The sequence below is a fragment of the Catharus ustulatus genome, chromosome 1 (genome assembly GCF_009819885.2).
Source record: "Catharus ustulatus isolate bCatUst1 chromosome 1, bCatUst1.pri.v2, whole genome shotgun sequence".
In the NCBI taxonomy this organism is placed as follows: Eukaryota; Metazoa; Chordata; class Aves; order Passeriformes; family Turdidae; genus Catharus; species Catharus ustulatus.
In genome coordinates, this window is record NC_046221.1 from 63,237,843 (window position 1) to 63,265,569 (window position 27,727).

The 27,727-nt window shown below is 42.1% G+C and overlaps 2 protein-coding genes across 5 annotated transcripts in view; one reads left to right on the plus strand and one right to left on the minus strand.

Moving 5' to 3' along the window:
- Positions 1-778: 778 nt before the first annotated feature.
- MRS2 (magnesium transporter MRS2) lies at positions 779-13,698 on the minus strand. Its single transcript, XM_033055923.1, has 11 exons — positions 13,503-13,698; positions 13,232-13,305; positions 11,730-11,766; positions 11,092-11,204; positions 10,485-10,658; positions 9,711-9,841; positions 8,928-9,044; positions 6,158-6,310; positions 4,965-5,082; positions 4,109-4,222; positions 779-2,105 (listed from the first exon to the last, which is right to left on the minus strand). Exons 1-11 carry the CDS (start codon positions 13,696-13,698, stop codon positions 1,995-1,997), a joined length of 1,338 nt encoding a protein of 445 aa, XP_032911814.1. The 3' UTR covers positions 779-1,994.
- A 159-nt stretch (positions 13,699-13,857) lies between these two features.
- Positions 13,858-27,727, plus strand: part of DCDC2 (doublecortin domain containing 2) — a 61,712-nt gene continuing 47,842 nt past the window's right edge. For 2 of the 4 annotated variants that reach the window (XM_033079213.2, XM_033079222.2), the window contains exons 1-2: positions 13,858-14,149; positions 25,336-25,387. In XM_033079213.2, the coding sequence (XP_032935104.1) occupies positions 14,145-14,149; positions 25,336-25,387 (57 nt within the window). In that variant the 5' untranslated portion in view covers positions 13,858-14,144. Of the gene's footprint in view, positions 14,150-20,860; positions 21,237-25,335; positions 25,388-27,727 lie in introns of those variants that run through there. The other 2 variants (XM_033079197.2, XM_033079205.2) reach the window with 1 other exon arrangement.

A 27,727-nucleotide genomic window follows, 5' to 3' on the forward strand; every position in this document is an offset into this window, starting at 1 on the left:
GTAACTGGATACAACTGGGATTGCAGTACTTACATTACAAATCCACTAAATGTGGTATGAGGCAAAACAAGCAGTGTGCTTTTAAGGGCAGAATAAAGGTTTTCTCTTCAAATCAGAATTTACAAAATCAGTATGCTCTGTAGCAATTCCACTCTGAACACACACTCTCCACTGGTTTTTGTTTTTTTTATGTATGACCTCCACATAATTTCATTGCACTTGACTGTGTTTTGATGACTTGAATTGTAAGAAAAACTTTTAACCATTTTCATATGTCTATAGAGATAAAAAGCAGTCTTGTAGAAGATGTGTCTACATGTTTTTATTGCACTTTGAGTCAGTTGTGTATGTACAGGTAAAGAGTCAAAAGGAGTTCACAGAAGCCTCCTGGCAAAAAAGCTTACAAGAAAGCTTCTCAAAAAGCTGCACCAACCCATATCTCTTCTGGCCTAAAGTCACTACAGCTCATTTGAAAACATCAGCATCCATCTCCCTTCACACACCGAGATTCCTGGTGTTTATCAGCTGAGGTATGTGACCCATTGTTTTTTTCCATTTGATTGCTCAGGTTGCAGATTTTTTTTACTACTTTACCTGCTAAGATTAAAGGTTGCAAAAAAAAATCAACTAAAAAGCTCAAAAGCATTACAAGCCCCATTATATATCTCATCTTCTCATGCCATTAGTATCTGTACTTAAAGCCATGTACAGAAGAAGTGTTGGAAAGTAACTATGTACAACTGACTTTAACTAAACCAGAATCACAGGCCTGGACAAGTTTAATTTATGAACCTTTTTATTTCCATCTTTGATCATTAGTCCTGAGAAGAATGTTCACAGCTATAGCTAGTCTTTTCAACCCCTGCCAGTATAATAATTTATGTGGTGGCACCTAAGGAGCTGCTCACTGTGTTACAAATAGATTAAAAAATCCCAAAGAAGAAATGGACAGCATGTGATGTGATTTAGACACATTTCATGCTCCCTCTACAGCCTGAAAGAAACCAGTGGAGAACTATACCCTTAAAGAGAAGTCCTACGAACAAACAGAAATAGCTCGCATAAGACTTTTACTCCTTCCTTCAGCTTATCACAGGCTTCCACACCTTTAACTACCCTGGCTACTTACTGTGGTGCAGGCTAGTCCATGCTTTTGTCTTGAAGGGAAGAGAGAAAGCAGAGCTCACCTTAAGAAAAACCAAAAACCCATCTGATGATTTTTACTAGAATTTGAATTATGGAAACCCAAGAGTTGTTAAACTGCAGCTGCACCAATGTGTGTTGAAATAGTGTTAAATTGTAAATGCAAGTGGGCATCACCCATAGGCCTGCTTGCCCCATTCCTAGAACTGCTGCTTTGGGCCTAAAATAATTGTTAAGGAATATACAAGATTAGCAGCTACAGTTCAAAGCCTTTTATTGCTCCTTTCTTCTCACCGCTGCCAATCTAGAAGTCATGCTTCACAAGAGATGCAGGTAAGCTTTTTGCTTTGGAAAATGTGTTCTCTGCAATTAAATAGGGCCTTAAAAATCTGTTCAAGAAGCCACTTTTGCGGTGGATTGATTTTTCTTTGAAGACAGATTCCTAAATCTGCAGTTCAGAGCCAGAATTATTGATCAGTCCTGACTGCTGCCTTCTTTAAGCCAAAAATTCTGTTCTCTGTAAGAAAGGTCATTAAGCAAAGCAGTGTTTGACAGAAACACTAAAAATGAGAATGCCCAAAAAGTAAGTAAACGTATGTGATACAGAAAACTAAAGGCACATACACGGGCTGGAGGTGAAACTACTGTAGAAAGCATTTTGGTATTTTCCCTTGTGTTTCTCTCCTTATGTGCGTGAGCATTAAAAATTGCATTGCATGGTTTTGGCACAAAATATATATTAAATTATTAAGTTTAGAAATTCTTGAAGTTTTCAGTAAGGAAGAACAAATACAAGAAAAGTGTCCAAAGTCCACCTTGTAAAAACAAAAGTCTCTTCATTCCTGCTGTTCCTACTGGTTTGTTAATGTGCTTCTGCTCAGCCCAAATGCTTCTCCTTTATGGTTGGTCTTTATCTCCACTCTTCCAGCTGCTGGTTGGGATTTTTTCAAAACTGCAGGAACCTAGGCAAGAAACAAAATGGCCTGTGATTACATGAGAAGCTGCTTTACATGTGGCAGAAGGAAATAAGGTTCCACAGAGGCCTGAACCCTGATTTTGCTCCCCTTATTTTCAAAACGGTGTCTTTGGCTTTTGCCTCCCTAATACCTTCCAGTATCTTTCTCCATGTCAGTCAATATGTGCTGGACTTGGTTTTGAGCTACACTACAAGATACTCTAGCTAATTGTAGCCATAGCCAACAATCCACAACTACCTCCATCTGCCTCTTAATAGCAAAAGAGAGGGAAGAAGGGGAATTTATCTGAGCCTCCCTTTGTCACTTGTCTACTGATATGTCTGCTATATAACAGTGCAGAGATGAGACAACAGACAACATTGTTCCACAAGTCCTGGAAAGGGTAGCCAATAGGGAAAATGACCCATACATGCTAATCTGAACATGGTCTCTTTGGCAATCTTCCTACAGCTCATTATTATCAATGACAAAGATAACTGGTGTGCACGTGAGCAACTATTAGAAACTTCAGACTGAGTCAGGGCATCACAACTTATGGTATCATTTTCCAGACAGATGTTACAGCTAGTGCTTGTCCTCATCATCCTTTTAGCTCTGCTTACAGTAATTTCATGACTATAAGGCGCACCCTTTTGATTAAAATTTTGGCCCGAACCCGGAAGCGTGCCTTATAGTCCAGTGCGCCTTATCTGATGGACAAAGTTGCAAAATTTGCCAACCCGGAAGTGTGAGCCGCAATGGAGGAGCGGTGCCACGGGAGCACCGAGTCACGAGGTGGGGCGGGAGCAGGCGGCCACGGATGGCAGGAGCTGTGCGGGGAGGGAGGGAGCTACTGCCAGCCCCGGCCTGGGCAGAACAAGAAGCTGGGGGGCGCCGCCCCTGGCCTGGGCACAGGGGGAAGGAGAAGCCAGGCGGTGCCGGTCCCGGCCCGGGGGGAACGAGAAGTGCGAGCCTGCAACAGGCCCGAGCCAAGCAGAGCCTGCCCGGCGGCGGCATCGGGGCAGTGGCAGCGCAGCCCGGGCGGCTGCAGGAAAGCAGCGGCGGCAGCGCAACCCAGGCGGCTGTGGGAAAGTGGCAGCAACGCAGCCCGGGTGGCTGGGGGAAAGCCGCCAGCATCAGGGCAGCGGCGCCGCAAGGGAAAAGCTGGGGGGGGCGCGGGCCTCCCAGAGCTGCACGTGGCTCCCGGAACGCTGGGGGTAGCGCGGGGCTCCCGGCACGGCATGGGGCACCCAGAGCGCTGGGGCAGCGTGGGGCTCCCAGAGCTGCACGGGGCTGCCGGAGCGCCAGGGCAGCACGGGGAGGGAGGGAGTGGGCTGCCACAGAAGCTGTGAGCCGCGGCAGCTCTGAGCCCTGCCTCGCCAGCTGGCGCCGGGGGCAGGTGGGACTGCCAGGCCCCGCGCACAGGGAGGGCGCTTGGGGCTGCGTTTAAAGGCTACGCCAATTTGTGAAAAAAGTTTGCAAATTGAGCACCTGCCATAAACTGCACGATCGCGGGATTCCGTTAATAATTAGTTACTTTGTTGCACGCAGCAAAAAAACAAGTGTGTCTTATAGTTCGGTGCGCCTTACATGATCTATAAAGTTGTGAAATTTGCCGACTCCCGGAGGTGCGCCTTATAGTCCGGTGCGCCTTATGGTCGTGAAATTACTGTACTCTTTTACAAGACAGGGACTACAGATCCAGAGTCAGTATGTGGGTGGGAAGGTGACGACTGCTTCTACCATTAGCTTCAGCTTTCCTTGGGCTTCCAGGTGAAAGTAACTAAAGCATTTCTCATGGAACAGCCTGCAGCTTCACTTGCATCCAGGGCTGGGGCTCTCCACCTCCTTCAATCCAGCTAGGGAGCACCCTCTCTGTCACAGAACAGACCCTGAGCTGATTTCTGTCATGCTTTGTGGCCTACCCCTCTAAGCCATCTTATTTTCTGGTTGAAGGATGGACTGTACACGCAGAATGTGAGGCAGGAGCCCCAGCTAGCCATACGTACGTGAGGAGGTAGCGGAGGATCCAGGTGCCGCCCAAGGAAGGAAAGTAAGCGCCGCCAGATGAGACCACTTCCCAGAAACATAATCCCTGTCACCAACCAAAATATCCTGGGGTCCTACAGACAGAACACTCTCATTAGTCATCCAACTATCTATCTCCCACTTCCCACCAGTGTTTTCTTCCTTTATGGAAGGACGCAATAAACTCTTCACCATCAACAGCCAAGCCCTCCCTTGGGAAAAGGGCTGTATCATAGCAAAGCATTTTATTTAGGATCACTGTAGGGTATTCTGTTACTGTTCCATGCAGTTTTCCTTCCTTGGGAAAGCTGGAAAATTCAACCCTTATAGTTAACTGACTTGAAAAGGAAGAAGTTTTTGCTTTGTTTGCTTGTTTGTTTTAAAGGCAGTATGTGGAGTTTTAAAGTTGTACCCCCCCCCAGCCTGTACTCCTTCTTCCCCAGTTTAGATATAAACAATTACTGACAGTAGAGTACTTCCTCTGATGTGCTGGAAATGCCCTGACTGCTTGACAGATACTCTTGTATCTGGAAGAAAAAGCTGCTCCTGTCAGAATAGATGATCATTAAAGAAACTTTACTACTACTTTATAATCAACTACTTATACAACCAAAAATTTGTTTTTCCCATTTCTTTACCATGGATATGACATAGAAAAAAGGCTGCAATGCTGTGCAGTTTGCCATGCAGTAACTTGCTTACAATAGAAGTAATTCATGTATGAACACATGAATCCGTGGAGCTTTGTCTATGGAAAGAATGAAGTTGTACCAAATATGAAATAAGCTGTAAGTGCAGGACCCACATTTTATGATAAATGCAGGACTTGTTCCTTACCTCTTCAAGAGATGACTCCAAGTTCATACCAAATGCAACTCCTATGAGTCCAAAGAGAGAGACAGAGAAGGTCCCCATGGTCAGCTGCAAGTTCAGCCTCATCATCACATTACGGTGGCTAAAGAAGGGAGAAACATCTGTAAGGGGAACCCAAAAATTTATTTGCTGCCTAAATTCTTAAAATTCCATATAGCATGTACTAAGAACAAATACTGAAAGAGAGGAAGCTATGCTGAAATTAGGTAACCCAGTTGCAAAGATCATGAAAGAACAGTACAAAGAGACTATTGTTTTGACATCGCTACATCTGGACACCTCTAAAGACAGCAGGTTCTGCTTAACCATCATCAGACTCTCCAGCATTGCTCACTTCTCAGAGGTATATATACAGAGAAACAGTAAATTTCTGCTGAAATTTGTGACCTCTCACCACCATCTGGCTGGAATTTCTTATGTCTGTATTCACAACAGACAAAAATTTATTGTTACCTTGCAAAGTAATACATTTTACAAAAAAATTGAGTTGCTAAATGCTGCAGACTACAAACTTCAGTCCTTTTGGGTGAATTCCATATTCAAGTCTTCCACAAGAAGATTTTTGTGGTTTCCTGATACGGCATCCACTAAGTGCTTCTACAGATAAGAGGAGGAAGAATATTCAACACCAACCTCAGAGTGGCACATTCTTGCAAATGCAAGCTACAACTCTTTTTCAGTAAGAAATCTGACTAGAAGTGAAAAATGTAGCATATAGAGAGAAAGAGAAAACTTGCTCACAAGTTATTAATTTTTGTATCACTCTACAGAGTAGTAATTTAACTTGTACTGGAAACCAGACTCTGGCTAGTAATCTTTTCTGAACAGAATTTTAATATGCCTCTCAATTTGCAGATATTTCCTATATTAAACAGCTCCCCTGAAGGGTCTAGGAGAAGCTGGGTTTCTCTGCTAGGGAAGACTGATGCCTAGCTACACAGGTACATACTAATTACACACACTAATTAGGCTATCTTCTTGCTTTGCTTTATCCAGTTCACTATTAGAAAAGTACAATGCAGCTGTGACTACAAGTCCATTCAACCGTCACTTAGACAGAATTCTCAAACTTTCCTTGTAGTAAGATTTAAGAAAGTCTAGGCAAAGAAAGTCTAAATTCCATTGAGTTTTTGGCAACCTAACAGATGGTAGCTAACCTGTCCAGGTTGATAAAGATGATGCTTTCTGAGTCGTCAATCAGTACTCTGAGTTCACGAGCTTCATTTAAAAGATCTTCTGCTTGTCTGTAATAATTCTCCAACAGCAGCTCCATTTCCTCTGCATGGTCAATCCCAGACGTACTCTCTTCACTGTGAGCAATAATTTGTATTTTCCTGATTAGCTACACATTGTATAGAAGTGTATTACTGATGTGTTAAGGGAGTTGTGGGGAACGAGAGTGCTGTTAGACACTGCACAACAAAATCCAACCCTTTGGTGAGGAACTTCCATCAGTTCCAACAGCATAAAATAAAATAAATACTTTTATATTTATCAGCACCTCAGCATAGGCAGTCAATTATTTTAAGTAGCAAAGTTAACATTTGATGTGCTCAAAGTATGCACACCACTACAAATCTTAAGTTTCTCAGATATTACAAAGTTAAAAGAAATTTATATTATATACTATTATTAAGTTATTACAAAATGCTAACTATTTTGCTAGATTAACTTCTTGGTGCCCTCAAGTGGTGAGAGCTGGTAACAGTGTGGTCAAAAACTCCCAACAATAAAACAACCAAAAGTCAATACACAAACAATTACACAGTGATGGAGATGGTTTAGGGTATATTAAAATGGTTTAGTAGTAAAACATTTGAGCTATACACAGCAATTTCTGCAAAACATTTTTCAATCCCGAAGCAGCCAAAGAGTGACCATCTTAATGAAAGATGCTCCTCTCTTAAGTGAAGTTTGAGAGACTTTAATCTTACTTCAGAGTGCTACTGCTGGTGCATTAGCCTTCCTCTGAAACATGTTTCTGTCATTGTACAGATGAAACTGAGGCACTTGAGGTCCACAAAAGCTTGGAAACTAAACAGCAAAGCCAAGAAGATTGTTCATAATTTTTGTTTTGTGGTATGATCCCATTTCTCTAGAGAGAATGAAGTTTTTAATTAATCTCCTCCTGGCATTATTGACTGCTAAAGGAACATCTCTGAAATGGTTTTCCATGAAAATAAGTGGTATGTCTTACAAATCAACTCATGTAAGCTCCCTGAGGACCTTTAACAGAGTACCTAGTTTCTCTCTTCTGGAGTAGAAACTGAGTTAGCCAACCTGATCTGAAAGCCCTCCAGACCTTGAGATTTTCACTGCATGGAGATGAGAGGAGTTACAGACTTGGACATCTTAGAACACTACCTGCAGTATTACAGATTCAGCTCAAGGTCATACTTGATGTTTACATCAGCTCCTCTGGGGACATACAAAATAAATACAGCCACAAAGACACGGAAGTAACTGCCACTGGATGTGTTTTTATTAACTAGCCTCCATGTGTCTCATGACTCTTCCACATCCTGACGTTCCTTCACAGAGTTAAGAGGTCTTCCTCATCTCTCTGAGCTAAGCTCACCATTGTGCTGCGAAAGATTTCTGATGGCACCTATCTGCCTAACTGGGCTCCTTCCATAACCTTTCAGGCTTCCTGAGTTCACCAAACATCACCTATCAGTGCATAAATCCTGGATCCAAAAAGAGCTGTTCACACACGGGCCAATGTGCCTGCAAATGTGCTGGCTTGGCTTGTTTCCCAGTGTGCCCTGCGCACAGCCTGCCTCACTGCATCCCGCAGCACAGCTCTTCACACAACCTCCTACTACCTCTCCTACCCCTGTGCAATGGTGTCTGAAAGAAGGGATGCCTGTGGCTTTCTCTTGACACAAGCGTTAAGGTGACATTGGGATCTTTCCTAGATCCCCTACACACTACCTACTGTGAGGCAACAAAGGCTTTGCCAGCAGACTGTATTAAGTCTAAAGGAAGGTTGTGAGCAAAATCAGGAAAAAGACCAACTGCTGACTCAGGAGCAGCTGGAATTTACAGCTACATCTGATACTGCTCCAGAAGATGCCTTAGAAATGCAAACTATTTCCCACTTCTGGAACACTGAGTTCCTGCTGCACATTTAGATTAAGTTCTGCAGGACAAGACTTCAAACCGACACTACCATGCGAACAGTATTAATATGTACATGCAATGCAGTTAGGCATAAGTATCATCCAGCAACTTCACAAAGTACCCTGGAAGGTAACTTGTTATCTCCTTATATATAAACACATCTCTATGCCCAAGATTCAAATACAATTCAGCCCAAAATATATTTGGAAATTGTATACAATATCTTTCAGTTTTTCTTAAAGTGGCCAGTGCTGCTCTTGCTGCGTGCTGTCCTCCACCAGAACCCCAGAGTGCAATAGGATTGTTTCTGCACATACATGTCATGGAATGCTGCTCTTCAAGTGCCCAAGATTGCTCAGAGGCCTCTTTCCTTCAGGTTCTGCTGTAAGCAAAAACCTAGAGGCAAGGCATTCAGAACACTTCCAGTAAAGGAAGTGTGGAGTCTGACCTATTCAAGACAAGCTTTAAAACCTGCCTCTGGTTTTTATTTTGGTGAAACTGAGGAAAATGCTCCCAGAATGTGTTGAAAAATAACATTTTCTTTTTCTGCCATCCTGCTCCATCCCATCAAATACTAAATGAGCTGGCCTGTTATGTCAAGAAATATTTGTAACTGTGTAACAATGGAGTTCCTCTCCAAAATGACAACTACAATGGTTTCTGAAGTAGCAAGCATTAGGGTAAAAAAAAATTAGAAAGACTTCTTCTTTCTGTTTTTTAGTAGTAAACATCCAGTTTAGTGTTCAAGTTCTCCTCAAACAAAATACATTGTTAAAAATATATGTGGTTTCAAAATATACATACAATACTTGTGGATCAGTCCATTTAGAGAGACAAAGTTCTTCTATTACTTCTCCTTCATCTAAGATCTCCAGAATCGTTTCTTTGAAAACTTTAACATCTGTTTCCAGTTCTGACAAGCTGAAGAAGAACAGGCAAAAGGTCAAGTAATCCCCAGTGTCACCAGTCCCCAAAGGTAATCTCTACAAGAGTTTGCCAGCCAGCATCCTTGCCAGGTGGAGAGGCCAGGGAAGACTTCCTTGCAGGGTTGTAAGAGCTGCTTCAAAACATGCTCTACAAGCCACACACTTAGATGTGGCAGTGATCTGTCTGGGGACCAGTGAGGTACAGACACGCACTAGAAGGCATCCAGATGTGTTTCTGGATGTATCTGTAACCCAGAAAAAACAAGTACTCTTTGAGCACATAGCAAGCCCATGTTTGCAGTGTCATATGAGAGAAGCCAATACAGGAAGGTAGCAATGTACTAGTAACCTCAAAGCACAGATCTACATAGATTTACAAAGGTTTGCAGTAAGGGAAACATTTCCACACTGTCTCATTCTCTTAGGTATTATTTTGTTTTGTCAGATGCTATTTAAGAAGCATGAAAATATTTCTGACAATTCAGAATTTCTTTCCCTTTTCCCCCTTATCACTAGGTAATTCGTATACTGATTTTTCCATTTCCAAATAAGATGCAGAACCCAGCATTCCAGTAATCTAAGAAATTAATATCAGATACCATTTTTCTAACACTTTAATGAATGTCATTTTCTATGGTCACATTCTTTCATTCTTAGTTACCTCTTGCCATTTTGCAGAAGAATGTGTAGTTTACTCCTATCCACAGATAAAAGCTTGGGATCCACTAGGGCTTCCAGTATCTCAAGGATCTGAGGCTGCAAAGTGTTAAGTCTTTCCTGTAGTTTGCTGATCTAGATAACAACATGATCCTTCATAAGAATTAAAATAATTCATTTAGAATGATTTTGGCAACTTACTCCTGTCTGTCAACACAGAATTCACAGTAATAGGTAATTAATACAACCTGGTTTCCAATGCCTGGGAAATACTCCCTATATGGATACCCCATAAACACAAAGCCAGTGCACAATACAGTATTTAATAAAAAGTGAACTGAAACCCTGTGACAACCACACCAATAAGGCTGATAAAGCTAAAACACTACTGTCTATAAATGTTATATTAAACTTAGCAAGCACAAATTTCTAATGGTAGCTAGAAATCTTATCTGATCCTGCTCAAGAGGCCAAAACCTCAGCCTTTCTGTGTGATTTTCATTTCAGCCACAACAGTCTCTAGAAAGGAATTCTGACTTGTTTTTAATTATCCAAATGGTGGTGAAGCCATCATATCCAAAGAGCACTTTATTGGAACGGGAATGAAAACACACATACAAAACCGTAAGAACTAAAGAAACAAGGGTCAAAACAAAAAAAAGTGCAGAATACATTTAAAAATATGTACATGTAAACATTAACACAAGGCTGAAGTCATACTGTCCTTTCTGCGTAGCAAGGGCTTCCCGAACATTTAAAAAACACAAAATAGGCTCACCCAGTACTGCAGGATTGCTTCTATGGCTCGGAATTCAAAGGGCAGGGAATACGTGACTAGTTGACCTTCCCCAGCCAGCTGAGATGCTAGTTCGTTGAGGAGCCAGTGTTCCAGACTTAAATTACGATAATCTAGTATCAGAAGAAACTCTGGTGTTATGACAGCCTTCAAGAACTGAAAAAGACAGTACATGTAAGGAGTCTGAAAAAAACTAGCTGAAGATTTCTCATAACTCTGTAGCACATCTGACGACTTGGGCTTTGACAAAATCAATCTTCAAATATCATTTCAGGTAGGAAAATAACAAAATCTCATGCTAATTGCAAAGAGGTTCAGACACAGCACTGCACCAGGGACTGAGAAGAGGCACCTCACAAGCCTTTACTTCTGTGACAATGTTAGTAATGTTTCTCCTGTGCTCAACCAGGAAGACGGTCACTAATGTGTACAACTGGTGAACTCACACTCTGATTTGGAGCTAGGCAGAGCTCCAAAGAAACACTTACTGCTGGACTGCATGTTACACAAAGCTGTTTTCTTGCTGTGCAAGAAAATCCAAGTGCAATGATGAGACAGGGTTTACACTCAGCTACAGGGAAAACATTACCTCCATTCTCATTATGATCCTGTTGTTCCTGGTTGCAATGCTCATCACATGTTGAAATCTTAGGTCTCGAGCTTGAAGACCCAACTCCTGGTACAATTCTGTTTTCTTCTTTTCTATCATGGCAATGTTTTTAGATGAAGGCATTTAGAGGACAAGCACATATGTTCTGAAATTCCATCCTAGCATGTTACCAAGTCCCACAACAAAACAACCCAGCTATTCTTAATGGTTTTCCTCCCACTGAGTCTTCAATCTAAGTTATTTTCTATGAAATTTAAGACTGTATCTTGAATGGAAAAATTCTAGATATAAGTGAAAAAGTTGGCCACGACAATTAATTTCACATCAGAAACAAGTGACTCCTTTGACAGACAAGGCAAGGAAGCAAAAGTAGCATGCTGATCAAAAAGAAAGAAGGCAAAGCAAAAATTATCTTCCTGTGAGAGATGATAACACATTATTTTCAAAATATTACTTAAAAATGTACAAGAATTGTAACAATAAAAATGCTATGGAGGCCTAATGGAAGGCAGCAAAACAGAAAAAAAATAACTGTGTAGATTTCCAATTGGGCTTTTTTTTATTGGACAAGGAAAAAACTCAAACAAACCCCAAACAAAACTACAATGAAAACTTACCAAAATAGGTAGTATTTCCATTTTTGTCAAACTTCATCTGGAGGAATGGGAAAAAAAAGAAAATTCATAGAACCACCATAAAACAAGAAATCAATTTCTAAAATTATTTGCACTTCCCTAGAAGCCAACTGGAAAACACATTATGAAGAGAAAGCAGCTTTTATGTTATTTACAATTAAGCAAAATAATTGCATGAAACGGCTACGTTTCACTGCATTTGCACCATCTGCAAGGCCGTGTTCCTACACAAACCTTGTTAAGGTGATTTACAGAGGATCAGACTTAGAACAGACTCTTTCTGCTGCAAGACACCTACAATGATTAGAGTCCAGCGGCTTGACCAGTTCAGGGCTGACCAGAAGCTAAAGCCTGATATTAAGGATGCTGTCCAAATGCCTCAAATGCTGACAGGCTTGGGATATCGACCACCTCTCCAGGAAGCCTGTTCCCTCTTGGTAAAGAACTGCTTCCTAATTCATCCATCTAAACCTGCTCTGGCACAGCTTTGAGCTATTGCCATGCATCCTATCACTGGATCTCACAGAGAGGACGTCATTGTACATCTGGGGTTAAAAATTCTGCTATTTGCTCTGGAACACTCTGAAAAATTCACAAATAAAACTTAAAAAGTAAAGAGTACCACGGATTGTACTGTTAGGCTTTGTGCCCACATCAAATACTGCAAAGACACACTATTTAGCTTGTAGCCTGCACCTAAATACTTCTTGTCTTGGCATCTGTCATTCATATTATTCATTTAATGCTCGTATTTCCTAGTGAAATTTTCTTGGAGAGACTGCTATGTCTGGATTAATCATGAAGTTTATTGTCTTGCTCATAAACAATGTACTTAATTCAACATTACTAACTTTTAAACTGACTTTCAGTGAATTAAGCCTACCTAAGCATCCAGTTTAGCAGAGCTGCAGTGGAGGTGACATGGTACCTTGTTGCAGAATGACTGCTCTTCATTATCAACAAGGAGACCACACTGGCACTAATGATGTTTCCTAATATATATATTTAAAAGAAAAATACAATGTGCAAACCAAGCAGACTGCAAACAGCTTTCAGTCGCCTTTAAAAAGACAACACAGAGGGAGCTCGTTTTTCACCACATCGTATGTTTGCTTAGAAATGCAGCTATCAAGACATAGGACTAATATTTCTAAAAGGTAATAGCAAGCCATGATAAAGTTAAAAAGAAACTTCTGATTGCAGCACTTCCAAGACCTGTCTTCACAATTAGAGCCAGAGAACTTTCCAGCAGATGCCGGGCCTTTGAAAAGTATCTTCATCAACATTATGTACTCTAACTAGTCCTTTTATCAGAGTAGCACAAAGCAACAATTTAGAATTAGGGATGTTCTCCGAGACACAAATACACCTGGTTTTATGACGCCTTAAGATTAAAAACCAACCAACCAACCGAACTACTGGGGAAAAGCACCATCACCTTGCACCAGCTGCCCTCCCTGGCGGAAATGCTTGCAGGCACTTACCACGGCAAAAACAGGAGACACGCTGGCTAGGGTGGCTTGGGAGGTCTCGGTGGGGGCATGCTGGTAAAATCTACCTGCGGGAAGAGAACACAGCTCTACTTCCAGCCCAGCGCCCTTGGCCTTGAGCTCTCGGGCCCCGGCACACACATCAGGAAGCGCCGGTCACCACAAGGCCCCGACGAACCCGACAGCGCCCGGCACGGCACGGCCCGGCCCGGCCGCTCCCAGCGCCGCTGCCCCGCCCGGGTGTCCCGGGGCCCGCGCCGCTCACCGGCCCAGCGCAGCCCTCGGGCGCCCGGCGGCACGGCCGCCACAGCCGCGGGCCGGTGCCAGACGCGACCTGGGGGCAGCCCCGGGGCGGCCCTCGGGCGGGAGCCGCCGCCCGCCGCGCCCGCCCAGCCGCGGGCCGCGCAGCAACAGCCACCGCCGCCCAGGGCGCGGGGGAGCAGCGCGGCCCCGCGCAGCATCGACCCCGCTCGGCCCCTCGGCCCGGCACCGCTCCCGGCGCGCAGCCGCGGCGAGGAGGAGCCCGGGCGATGACGGGCGAGGAGGAGCCCGGCGGTGACGGGGAGCCCGGGCAGGGACGGGCGAGGAGGAGCCGGGCGGTGACGGGGAGCCCCGGCGCAGCCTGGGCGGAGCGCGGCCGCAGCGGCGCCGTGACGGGACAGACCAGGCCCCGCGTCTCGCCCACTGGCGTCTGTATTTCTAAACCCTCGGAGATAACTCAGAGGCGCCCTGGAAGTTCATAGCCATTGTTTTGTATATGCACAGAGCCATGATCCTTCACTCCATCTTCTCACCTAGGCTGTGTTCAGCCCCACTGAAATTAACTGGATTTTGTACATGACGATTTGTGAGAATGGGGAAAAAAAACGAACTCAAGAACCCCATAAAGCTCACCTGAGCTGCTCTAATGAGGTAGGTCCGAATTGAGAATCCCATTAAATGGATAACTCCTCCCTAAGACATAAGTATTCTTAAAATCCCAGCTCCAGCAGCGCTCATAGCGCAAAGCACACCTTACTGTGGCTGGGATTTTCTCTGCCGCATTCAGCCACTTCTGATGATCTTCTAAAACACGCTTTTGTTTTTTTTCCCAAGCTATGTACGATTTTGTCCCCAGCAAATGTCTTGGAATTAAATTTCCTTGCCCTACTTCTGAAGGTAGAGACGACCTGTGTGGATGCGATGTAGAAGTTTCATTAGTAGCATACCAGCTTCCACTGTTATGTATTCTTATGAAACTTTCATGCCCAAAAGGGCAATGCAGGTAGCAGGGGTATCCTTCCCTTTGGCTGGTCCTGATGAAGTGTGTAAATCAGCCTGGAGGCAAAGCTTGCGTCCAAACCCTGCAGTGGGACATGTTATCAGAATGTTCTTAGAGTACTCATTAATCCTTAGTGAGGAAATGAAAAAGGAAGTGATTAATGAAATGATCCATGCAGTTTGGCTGCTCCAAGAGGAAGGCACAAATCTAAACACAGGTCTGAGTTTTGAAAACAAGGGTGTCACCAAAACAGGACAAAAGAAACTTACCAACACCAATTTGATGTGACTAAGCAGACACTTCTTTATTTTTGCGCTGGGAACACACAGGATTACTCCTCCAAAAGTGTTCCACTTAGTAAACAAAATATATCAATTTTATATACTTTTTCTGCCAAGCTATCATTACATAAGTTGTTTCATGTACTATGCATAATACGTCTGCTCATTAATGTAACCTTTACAATAATTGGTTTTGCTAGTTATATAACTTCATTACTATTCCTACCCTAATACAATAATTGATCATCTCTACTGTGCTGTACTGATTAGAATCCTTGACATTCAAATCAAGATGGGAAGGGTAGGGGGTTTCCCAGCAGCATAACTGGTGTCCATGACAGTCTCCAGGGTTTCTTGAACAAAACATAAGAAATCCAGTAACTTCTTGATGAAGTTTCTATGGTTGCATATTTTAAACACAGCACTCCTAACATTGCTATACTTTACCATTTTCTACTTGTAATCATAACTAACTCTTTTATACGATTAAATCAATTGTTTTATCAGAATATTTATGACAACACTGTCCTTTTCTTTCCTGTACCAGATGACCCGTGCATTTGTATGTTGTGTGTACATACATAGTGAACATACATAGATGAGCCCTTGTTCCAAGTGGATTTACATGCACAGAATCAGAAGGATGGTTTACACACACCTTGCATAAAGGTGAATTACCTCAAAAGGAAATAATTAAATGAAAAACTTCCTCAGTAGTTATGGACAGCCTGTCTGTGTAGACTGAAACCATCAAAGGTTTTCCGTTTCAGGGTAACCATGCCTGTCTGCAAATGTTGTCCCTATTCATACTTGATAAAAAGCTGAAATCTATTCCAAATTGGCTATTTTAGCTCTAGTTTTGGTTAATCTCTGTAGGTGGCAGTATGAGTGGCTACAGTAATTTCACGATTATAAAATGCACCGATTATAAGCCACACTTCCAGGTGTCAGTAATTTTTCATTCTTTGTCCATACATAAGCCGCACCTGATTATAAGCCGCACGTAACAATACAGAGTGTGATAAAAGGTATCTATTCTATCACCATCTGTTGAGGGTGGGGGCAGTGATCCTTATCTCAACGGCAAATATTCTGCTAATGGGCCATCCATTGAAACCAGGCAGGGCATTGTTCTTTATCTTTTCACAATCCATCCTTCCTCCAGCGAGTCATTTTCTGCTAATGGCCATTGAGTCCCACTGTGGGACTGATAAAATTACTTCATCCCATTGGAAGTTGCTGCAGCCAGGGGGAAGAGCCCAACATTTCTTACCAAGATAAAAACACAGGTTTTGGGACACTAAGGGAGCCCCTTTCTCCACTTGACTCCAGAGGAAAACTGGATTTCTCCACATCACCACTGGACCTCCGGAGGGAAACTGCACCTTCTACAGGAGCCCTGCTTCAACTGAATCACATCTGTCACTGCAGCCACCATTTAATGGAACTGCTACCAACACCCTGCCTGACAGGGTGTCAGGTTGTACTCTGACTTTGTCAGGGTTTGGAGTTTGTTCCTTTGTAGTACTGTATTTCTATTTTAATTTTCCTAGTAAAGAACTGTTATTCCTAATTCCCATATTTTTGCCTGAAAGCCCCTTGATTTCAAAATTATAATAATTTGGAGGGAGGGAGTTTACATTCACCATTTCAAAGAGAAGCTCTTGCCTTTCTCAGCAGACACCTGTCCTCCAAACTAAAACAGCAACTTTTCATTCTTTGTCCATATACAACCCACCCTGATTATAAGCCGCACTTCTGGGTTTGGACCAAAATTTTAGTCAAAATGGTGTGGCTTATGATTGTGAAATTACTGTAATTTAACCTCTTGGATGTCAAAGGTACTTAATATTTGGAAATACCAGAGAGCACAGAAAATACCTCAGGAAGGCAGGAAACCAGTGCACACCATTGCTGGCAATTAATGGCAGCTTATGTTGGCTCTGCATGTTCTAATGCAAAAACTAGGGAAACATCTAAAGTGTAGCAATGGGGAACAAAGAGATACTGACCCTTTATGCATATGAAGGAGATCTCTTTATTGTAAAAATCACTCCCCTTTTATATTTTTAACTTCCACCGGACATAACCAAAACTGAACAGAAGGGCACCCATTGGCTCATCTGCAGCCTCTGTCCATGCATCCCACCATCCAATCAGCTTCCCATTCATCTGCTATCCACACATTCCTCCTCATTTGGTTGTCTCTCACCCCCTCAACTGGCTTCCAACTGTCTGGCCTGCAGCTGTGCCTTCCTACAGGGCTTTCTGATAAACATAAGCCTTAACAACTTTAACAGTTTTAACCCCATATCCCACACTAAAGGATATCTGCCAGAAATTATAATTTAATTAATGTGCAGGAAGTCTTACATAGCTGACATTTCACACTCTTCAGTAAAAAGGGAAAAGCTGCTGGATTGATCTATTTGTTTTCCTTTAGCTGCTAAGACAACAGAGGTATTGGAAATTAGATGATGGAACTTCGCAGTGAATCTGTACTGATACAAACTCTGCTATGTAGGATCCAACTGGCCAAAGCATCAGTTAGCATGGGCACTGTAGCTCCTTACAGCTGCTTTATCAGCCGCAACTGTCTGGAAGGGCAGACAATAACCAAGTGTCACCTCTGTCTTCAGAGGTGAAGGCAGCACATCGGTGTGCACTGGGACAAGTCATAAAGCACACACACAATGTCTGATTTTACACTGCTGCTGGCAAAAGATAACTGGAGATCTAGAACAGGCATCTATTTATTGTAGCTCTAAATACCAATGAGCTGCTTGTTGATTCTGCTGTAGGTATGTGTCAGGTATCTGTCCTGAAGTGCCGACTTTTGGGAGCTCATCTGCTGTTTGTTGAAGTGGCTCACTGACAAGGACTGGCATGATAGCTGTTCTTCATTCAGTGAAAAAGAAATCTCCAGCACAGGCCTGCTTAGTCATGAAGCTGCCATCCAAACCAGAAGGTATTTGTGAGGTTGAATGACATGAGCAACTAGTTCCACTGCCAGCTGAATGTCAGCACACTCGTGGGGGACTGCTCTGATTGCAGCTGGGCTTTGTGCAAAGGAGCAGAAACACCAAGGAAAAACACAGAGAAAGAGAAGGAAACCATAGGTATCATCAGAGGGGTCCTTATAAATCTGTACTGAAGAAAAGCAGAGAACTTTTTGTTAAAATTATGGTAAAAAGGCATCTTGGTCTACAGACAATTCTCAGTGCATAATTTGTCCATTTGGTCAAACATTTTTTTATACACAAATTTGTGCCTGTACCTATAACCTGTTTCTTCTCATAAAAGAAATGTGCAATTTTATTCACATTGGGAAAAAAATAAAAACCAAAACAAACAACAAACAAAAAGCCAGATTAACAAAATTGCCACAATTGCTACCAGACAGTATGTGTTCAGTGGATGATGAGTGAAGCAACACAAGAGAGAGATAGAAAAGAGCCTATAGAAAACTTACCAAGAAGACCCACTCATGTTTACAGTAATTGCTCTTACATGAATGTGTCAGGAATACCCATTTGATAAATCTCAGGTCCCTTGATCAAAGGTAGCTACAGTAGCACACTGAGAAATCTTTGCTTAAGAAGATGACTTCACTTTCATTACTCTATACCAAGACCACATTGAAGGTATCTTTCAACCTTTTCCTTACTTAAGGTAAGCCACTGGAATTTGTTTTTCCATAGAGAACCATTTCCTTTTGTGCCTCTAAGGGTTTGCTAAAGTGTTTTCCCCATGTAATCCTTCAGCATCTTGGTTGTCTCAAGAATACTGTTGGACAGGACCTGCATGATCAAAAGCTGGAGCTTAAACTGTGATTGTCTAAGGTATTTTTTAAAGCGAAAATACTTGATCATGGTATTCTAAGGAGTTTTCGATCTGGCTATTGAACAAGTAGATTAATTTGCTATAATGTGGGCTTTAAAATTTACAACTGCATTGGTATTTTACTTCTTCTAGTGTGTGCATGTGAGCAGAACCACTTGGTATTTATGTGCTTTAAACTGCCAGTGCAGACAATCTGGCTACTTCAGACTTACAGCTGGGAATAAAGTAGCTACTGTTGCTTAGTCAGATTTTCTGATAAGCTGCACAGAGTTATTAAGCGTGATTCTCAGCACTGTGTGCAATAGAATAAGCTAAATTTCATTCTCTGTTTAGAAACTTCATCCTTTTCCCTTCTGTCCATTTTGTTGGCTTTTTCTTCAGCACTGAGACATTTCTGTCTTCATGACTTCATGTTTCGCTGTCACTGAGCATAGCTGGCAAGGCTCTGCAACAAGCTGCAAAATCTTTCCTGGTTCTGAAATGGCAGAGACGTCACGGCACTCTGGTGCAGAAAAAGTGAACCTGTTTGATGCTACACTATGAGCCGTGCCTCTGCTCTCATCACGTCCCCCAACATTGTGGTATGTTATGCTCCTTGTGTGACCTCAGGGGATCCTGACACACGACCTGACAGATGTCATGTCATGCAGCAGCCTCATGTAAGATGAGAGGTCTGATGTTGCTCCATCATAAAGAGATTATGTGTCTCTTCATCCATCTTAATCATGTCAGTGGGCTCAGCAGCTTGTCTTCTTGCTCTTGAGAATGTGATAGGAGATGGCTTACAATAGTGGGAATAAAAGGTCAGATCTTGGAAAAGCTAGGAGGAGCAAATTGTTATGGTTCAAGCCACTGCTATTATGGACTGAAATGTCTAACCTTCTCTTAGCTTTGGGTCAGCGGTTGTACTTAGGTGAGATGGAAAACAAAGATTTTTGTCCACCAATTTTAGGCTGCTTTAAGGCTTGAAGTGCTCTGGTACCATTTAAAGGATATTTTATTGCAATCCATAAAGTGATTCTAACTAGCGTGGCTATAGGTAAAGACCAACACTATTTTGAAGTATCAAAAGTGTCAAAATGGGTGCACCAGTAAAATATTCAGTGTCTTACTCCTATGTCAAAGATGTTGTGTGACTAGAGATTAGATTCAAGATCACTAAACGTGGTAGAATCTGGTATAAAATAGCAGATAGTACACATATCACCACTTGAATGCAGAGCAGCATGAGGGTCATCAGAATTTTTGGCTTTTACTCAAAAGTGTATCTTTAATAACAAAAATCTCCTTTCAGGTCGCAGTAGTTCAATGTTAAACAGTATTAATTCGAGGATGGTAAATACTTGGTTCTCCTCGTTATTAGGTGGAAGGAGACCAGCAACAAGTGGGGAACTTTAGCTGTTAACCAATAACAGTAGCATGTTTGACTGCCCTCACCCTGAAATTGCTCTTTCTGTAATGGTTAACTGCTCTGTTGTAACTCACAGCAGGGGGGTGATTTTCCCATCAAAGGAGGTAAGATAAAAGGAAAGAAAATTCCTTCCATCACGCGTGTTAAAACCCATTTGAAAAGACAATCATTACTGTACACTACACAAATTCAGGTAGGACAGTCTAGCGCATTTTTAGACTTGAGACTATCGGCGGGGAAAAGAGGTTGTTGAGGGTATTATGTTTGAACGCACTTTTGCTTGCTGTCAGGTTTTAAGGCTCCTTGTCCGCAGGGTGTGCTGGAGTGCGGTGGCAGCGCGACCCTTCCCTAGTGCGAACAGGAGGAGGAGAAGGAGCGGGGATCTCCCTCTCTCCCTGCTTGGGATCCCGTTCCCTCTGCCCCCGCGGCCCCCTCTGGGCACGCCGGTCCCCGCGCTCCTGCCCGCGGTGCCTCTGGGCCTGGCAGGCTCCTGGCAGGCTCCCGAGGGGAGGCCGGGCACACGCGGGGTGGTTTCCCGAGGAAAGCAGGGCGGTAGGGCTTCCCGTCATGGCACAGCCGGAGGATAAAGGCCCCGAGGCCGCGGGTGCCCGGCAGTCCGTGTCCCTGCTGTGCCGGCCGGAGTGTCACGCCGCGTTTTTCCGCTTGGGCCGGCGTTCCCCGCACCGAGCTCCCCCGGCGGCCGGGGCAGCGCGCTGGTTGCCGGGGAGGAGCCGCTGTGTACAGGCCACGTAGGGCTGTGCCCAGGCCCCGGCGAGCCGCGATCGCTGCCCGGGAGGTGTGCCCATGTGGGCGGTGCCAGGGCCAGAGGGGATCCCGGGCGGGAGGCTCTCCCCGGCAGACAGGTGCGGGCGGCTCTGGCTGCGGCAGGACGCGCGGAGCCAGCGCCAGCATGAGCAGTCCCGGCACCAAGGCGTCCTGGCTCTCGCAGCCGGCCGTGAAGAGCGTGCTGGTGTATCGCAACGGGGACCCTTTCTTCCCGGGGCGCCGCATCGTCATCCACGAGAAGAAAGTGTCCAACTTTGATGTGTTCCTGAAAGAGGTGACGGGCGGGGTGCAGGCGCCCTTCGGAGCCGTGCGAAACATCTACACCCCCCGGGGTGGGCATCGTGTCCGGCAGCTGGAGGAGCTCCAGAGTGGGGAACAGTATGTGGCTGGTGGCAGGGAGGCCTTCAAGAAACTCAAGTGAGTGGCGGAAATGTTAGATTTGTACAGAAATGAGTATCAGGGTTTGGGGTTTGGCTCTGTGGCAGTGCTTCAGACGACCCCTCACCCTTGTCCCTTTTATTAGTCATCGAGGAAAAAGAGCTTCGAAGCTGTGACCCAGGGTGAAAGGAAAAGAGCTTTAGAGCTGAGCCCCACAACCCTTGGAGTCACATAGTGACAACTTCTTGACATGACAGTAGAAAAGAAGAAATAACCCTTTAACCCGAAGAACATGCAGGAATGGCATGTTGTGATGTCTGTGCTTAGCTGAAGGGCCAGTATCAGTATTTGTGCTCAGGGATAGCAGTAAAAGGTGGAGTGTTGACATCCTGACACGAAGTTGATGAGCCTGAGAATTCAATTCCCAATGCTTCCTTTCTTGTTTGGTTTTTAAATTTCCAAAATATTCTACCCAACTATCTGCATCTCCATCACATCTGTTCATTTTGGGTACATAAATTGCCTTTTAATGTCCCTCCTGTTATTTAAAAGATGACCATTTACATTCTTTTTCCTACCTGGACACCAAGAATTAAGCTGCCAGTTTGTCTATTTTCTAGTGAGTCACTGGGAGAATAATGTGAAAGAGGTCTGGGATTTTAGGTGTGTTTCCAGAGTGGCTCTGCATGTGATCAGTAACTATTCTTAATTCTGTCAGTGAATTTCATGGTCTCAACTGACTATTTTATTTTTTGCTCTGTGAGCATTTTTTCCTACAGTTGAATTTATAGAAATAAATCTCAAAATTAACAACCTCTTTCTTGAGATGTTTGAGAATTTATATAATCAACTACCACCTTTACACTGTCTTCCTCATCTTGGTTCTGTAGAATTGAGGACACTATAATTTCCAGGAGAGCTCATTAGTGGCTCATTATGTTTCAGGACAATACTCTGTGTAATGAGTATCATCACTCTTACCATTTCTGTCACTAGCTGCTTCTAAAGATTAATTGAAGCTTCTTGCACTTCAGAGGGAAAACCAGAGAGAAAGATGTATGACAAGCTAAATATAAGCCCTTTTCCAACAGTACTTACTCTTTTCTGTGTCAAATGCGATGCTGAGCTCTAAGAGATGTCTACCATTTCTTTTTGATGTTAAATCCTGTAATTCTGTGGATGGCTTAAAGTTGTTACTTACCAGCATATCGTGTTGCGCCTCCCTAAATGTGTTTTGTGTTTGATAGGCTACAAGTAGGTGTTTGGCATTAACACACACTGTTTAGAGAATTGGGCACTCTGGATTTATATTGGGTGGGGAAAAACATTTCTTTTTGTCAGTTCATGCTTTATGGTCAAAGTTTTATGGTGAGACTTTGCCAGACTTTTATGGTTGCAACATGCAACAAAGTACCTAGTTATTTAAGGCCAACAAAGAGGATAGTTTAGGAAAAGCTAACCTAAGGGACTGGGTAAAACCAGGCTGTTTTATATATCCCTTGATAATATGTCCTAATTCTGTGCTGTAGAGAAGATAAATGGGATGACTTGAGATCCCTTCCATTTCTGCATTCAGAATTGGAGTTGTTCACTTATTAGTATTTATAGTGCTGGAAATGTTGGCAGTGCATTTTATGAGCATTAAAGACAAGCTGAGATGCTTAATGTTGAAGTTGTTCTTAACTGGGTTGTAGACAGAATGGTAATTAGGGAGACATCTTAGGCAGAAAAATTAGAGGAGAGGAAGGGTTAATTGGAAGGAAGTGAAGGAATTAAAGACAGTGTGTATGTTTGTGTTATGTGTCACAGATAAACAGTTATGGTGTGACAGACCAAAGCATCTGCCTTAAAGGATCCAGAAGTTTTGGGGTTTTTTTTAGTTTACTTTAGTTCCTCCCCCCCGCCCCATGATTTTTACTGGACATATTCATTGCTGATAGATTATGCAGGGCTGAATTTTGAAATGGAGGCTTATGTGTGGGAGCTGTGGGAGTGTAATGAATAAAGTATCCAAGGAGTAGCAGACGTTGAAAGTGTCATTGTTCAGCTTCAAGCAGTGCATTTGTTCCTTCTCAGATACTTCACACTGAGAAGTGAATCTTTTTCTTTCCTGCTCACGGTGCATTCAAGACTAAACTGTGCTTCCCTTTAGCACATGAGCCAAGCACTGACACTTAACATTTTGAGACTGATAGTTCTGAGGGCATGTATTCTAAATAAACTACTTAATAATTTTTAAAATAAAATAAAACAATAATCATTTAGAAATTAAAATTTTAGAAAAAAATACATAGAAATTTTCTGTAATGGGAGAATTTTTAATCAATGTTGGTAATTTTTGTAACACACAAAAAGTCTTCCAGCTTGTTTTGTCATTTAGAGGAGTGCTAAGTTAACACACCCTTATTTGTATATGTCTATATGTGGTAAGGTGTGTTGCTATATTGTAGTAGTTGCAGTGGTGGGTGAGAATGTACATGTAGGCTGCACCTCTCTGGAGTTTCTTCCCCAGCTCTCAGCCTCCTGAAAGAAGACTGTCTATGCTAGAGCTAGTTTTGATTTTTAACTTTTTTTCAGCATGCTACTCCTCCATCCTCCTTCCTTTGCCCATTTGCTGGTATCTGTGCTCTTTCATCACTGTTACATTGTCCTCTCTTCAACTGTGTCTTTGTAAACAATGCTGCAGTTTCATCGCTGGTTTGGCTAGCCATGGGTTGGAAGCATTTCTGCTTTCTTAGTAAGTGAGAATAGTTGTGTAAAATTTTTGGTCTGACTTTCTCGAGTACCATCATCCAAAAAGAGAAAGCCTTTACTTCTGTTTAGAACTTTTCAGATTTACAGGTCCTTGAAATTTGATGACTGAATGTCCAGACTTCTGCACAGTAAGTTTGAGCCGTAGACTATGTATTTGCTTTTCTTTGCCACTTTACTTAGCTCTTGGTGAAGTAATTCACAGGAAAACAAGAACCACCGTGCTTGGAAAACAAGAACCAAAGTCAGCAGGTGTTGTTACAGGCTGTGGGAACCATTATGCCTGAGGCACTTTTCAATCTTGCAGGCTGTAAGAGTTCTTGATTTTGATCTAAAGAGAACTTGTTCCTTTTTATACTGAGAGCTTGGTACAGTTGTTATTATTTGTTTTTAGACACGAGGCTTTTAAAAAGATTATCCTATGTTGCTACATTTACCGTTTTCAAAGCATTGGCATGCACTTTCAAGCATGGCCTAGCAACTTTGCTGTATCTTACTGTCCTTGCACAATGAAGCCTTGAAATCCCTGTGACCATACTGTGGTACCTTGATAAATGATTGCCATTCCTTCAAAGAAAGAATGATGCTTTTTCTTTGCACCTTCATTCAAGTCCCATAAATTCTTAACTTTGACCAAGTAGGGAGGTTTCTTCTGGTAAATGAAACTGATCCCAGTCAGTACCTACAGAGTGTGACATTAATGAAGGGCTGCAGATGTGTGGGAAGATCTGAGGTCTTTTGGTGAGCCTGGTAAAGTACCTTCCCACTGGAAGTGAGATCAGGCAACATCACAAGGATAACATAATATTGTCCAAACAGATGTATTTTTTTGCTTGTCCAGTTGAGGCTTGTATTTTATCCGTAAAATAATTATGAAGCTACAGTTGGTTCATCCAGCTACCAGAAACAAGTGTTCAGATGTGTCTACGTTCTATTGAAACCCAAGTTCTATAGATCCTTTTAAACTTCAGCTGATGCCCTGAGTTAAAGTCGGGTGTGCAGGGCAACTTTAAATCTATCAGAAACTTACTGTGAGAAACTAAGAGGCAAGATGATGACTTTGAAAATTCTGGTAAGGTGATACTGTGCTGAGAGTTATTGATCCACCTCACAGATGAATATGAGCTTCTTTCTGACAAGGAGGTTATTGATGGTCTGCAGTGACTTGAAGGTAGGTGGTTGCTTCTCCACTGTCTTTTACATATAAAGAGGGCTAGCCTGAAGATTTATAGTAAGGGTTAATTAATATTAGCAATTACTTACTTTTTCTGTTGTTTCAAAGCATAAAAAAATTTTAAAACCTTCATGCATGAAAAAAAGTGTAGAATATTTCTATTGTGTAAGTTAGATGCACCTGTAAATAATCAAACCTGTTTTCTTTCCACAGCTATTTGGACATTGGAGAAACAAAGAAAAAACCTGCTGAAGTCAATAATGAGGTAGGGTGGCTGAAATATAGAAGAAGTAAGCCTGCAGTTTATGTTAGTGACATGCCTGCATTTATGCTTGATTTTTTAATACACATTTATCTTATTAAATTTTATAATAATAGTTATCTGCCATTCTTCACCTATTTCTTGAGTGATTATTACTCCGGTTGCTCTGAGAGTGATATATTGACTGTCTTCTGCTCAGCTTTCTAAATTGCTACATCCAGTTAAAAACTCAGTTAAAGATCTGTTGTCTTCACTGAATCTGGTTGTAAACCTAAGGGAGATTTGTACTTGCAGAAAAAAATGGTAGGAATGATAATTTTGGGAGTTTTGGAATAGGAAATTTTCTTCAAAACTTGATATTTCCTCTGAAGAAGGGACATTTTTGTTTGAAAAATGCCAGTGTAGACTTCTAAGTATTTCTAGTCTATGATTGACCAAACTCAGTCATTTCTCTTCAACAGCGTTTACAATGTAGTCGGAGAAGAGAACTGCAAGCTTCAAAAAGCATCGTATGTGGATTTGTGTGAGATGCATGCCTCTGCATTATTTTTACTGTTTATTGTGTATGGAGGTAGCAGTGACTCCCAACAAACATTTGAATTCTGGCTTCTGTCTCACAGGAAGCATCAGCTCAATTGTGTTTCAATTTCTTTTTCCTTGTGCTCTCAGGCCATGTTTTCAGCAGTTCAATGGTTTGTTTAGCAGGTGTCTTGAGACAGTAGGACACCTTGTACTAGAAGATCTTCAAAATCACCCTAATGACCTTTACTTGATACTCAGGTCCTTCTTATTCAGAGGCTGTGAAATACAACAATTTTGTAATTGAGCATAACTTGTCACCTGTACTTTTTTGAGTGGGCTTACTGAACAGGAAGATCAAATTCAAGTTGAAGATTTATATGCTGCTATAACTATCCTGTAAATTTACGCTTAGTTGAATAGTTATGAGTACAACTACTTTTTTAAAGGCTGGTTTTAAGGCTGATTATTTTGTTGCAAATCCTCAGAAGATTTTTGATATAACAGAAAGTCTTTGCAGTTGGAGAAGTAATTGTAGAAGTTGTGAGGTTTTTTACTTACAATTGCATGTTTGATAAAAGAGGCTTTTATTATTTTGTCTGGGTTCAGTGCTCATTGTATATTATCTTAACACTTTGAACCGTGTCTCGGGGCTTTGAAGTAACCCAGTATAAACCCTCCATTATCTCAGCTTTCTTCTTCGTATTTGACTTATGTTTGCAATCTCCACTGTCTCCCTGTGGAGGGCTTTAATTCCTGTGCTGAATTTAACTTTAACATGATTGATTTATCTGGGGAGAAGAGTCATAAAAAGGAGATGAAATATCTTGATAGTCTACAGATTTTTATCTGGGCTTATGAATGACACAACTGTCTTCATGCCCTAATAATTTAATCCTGGCCATGAACTTTCAGGGGACTAGTAAAATAAGTTTTAATGCCTAAATTAGTTTTTGTTAAAATAGTATGAGGCAGCAAGTCCTGGTTTTACTTTTTTTTTTCAGATGCTCACTTAGAAATCAAAACCCTAGATCTATTGTAGGACCAGGAGAGCCAGTAGTACTCCTTTCATGCAAGGTATCAATCAATTCTGGGTACAAGGGTATCAACTCTGATTGTATCAAGCGTGTGTAATTTGGCACTTTCTCCACTAAAACAATTACAAATATCTATTTCTGATTCTGGTTAATGTTCAGGGAGTCAAAATGAAGAAAAATTTGCGCAGCAGCTGTACACTGTGTATTTGTATGCAACTGTATGTTTTTTTTTTTGTTAGTTAAACTGCGAAATGCTTGACATCTGATTTTGGGAGCACTTTATTGTTGTTCTTCCAAGGCAACATCTCAATTACTTTAAATCTACAAATAACTGGAAAATGTGTGTCAAACTGGAATTAAGCAAGAAAAAATTGATGTTGAAGATACAGTCTAAATCATCTGTCAGGTCCATCATGCTGTAATAATACATCTCAAAATTTTTACAGCTGTGTTGCTGGTAGGCAAAATAGTAAAAAGATTTAATCCTGACTCAAGCTAAAGCTTTGTTACAAACTCTTTCTCAGGTATGTTTCCATGCATTACTTCTTTTGGCAACGGAGCTTCTTGTTTTGCAAGAGAGATCCCTTTTGTACCAAAGCTGATGTGCAAGTCCAAATACACTTTAAATGATGAGCTTGAGGAATCTAACAATTAATCTCTTGAGAAAATACAGATCAACAGAGTTACCAGTTGTTTATTACAAGCTTAATTGTTTTTAAAAGGTACTGAATGTTATTTTCCAATTATAATGTGCAAAATACGGACATTTGTATTTCTCCAGGCACTG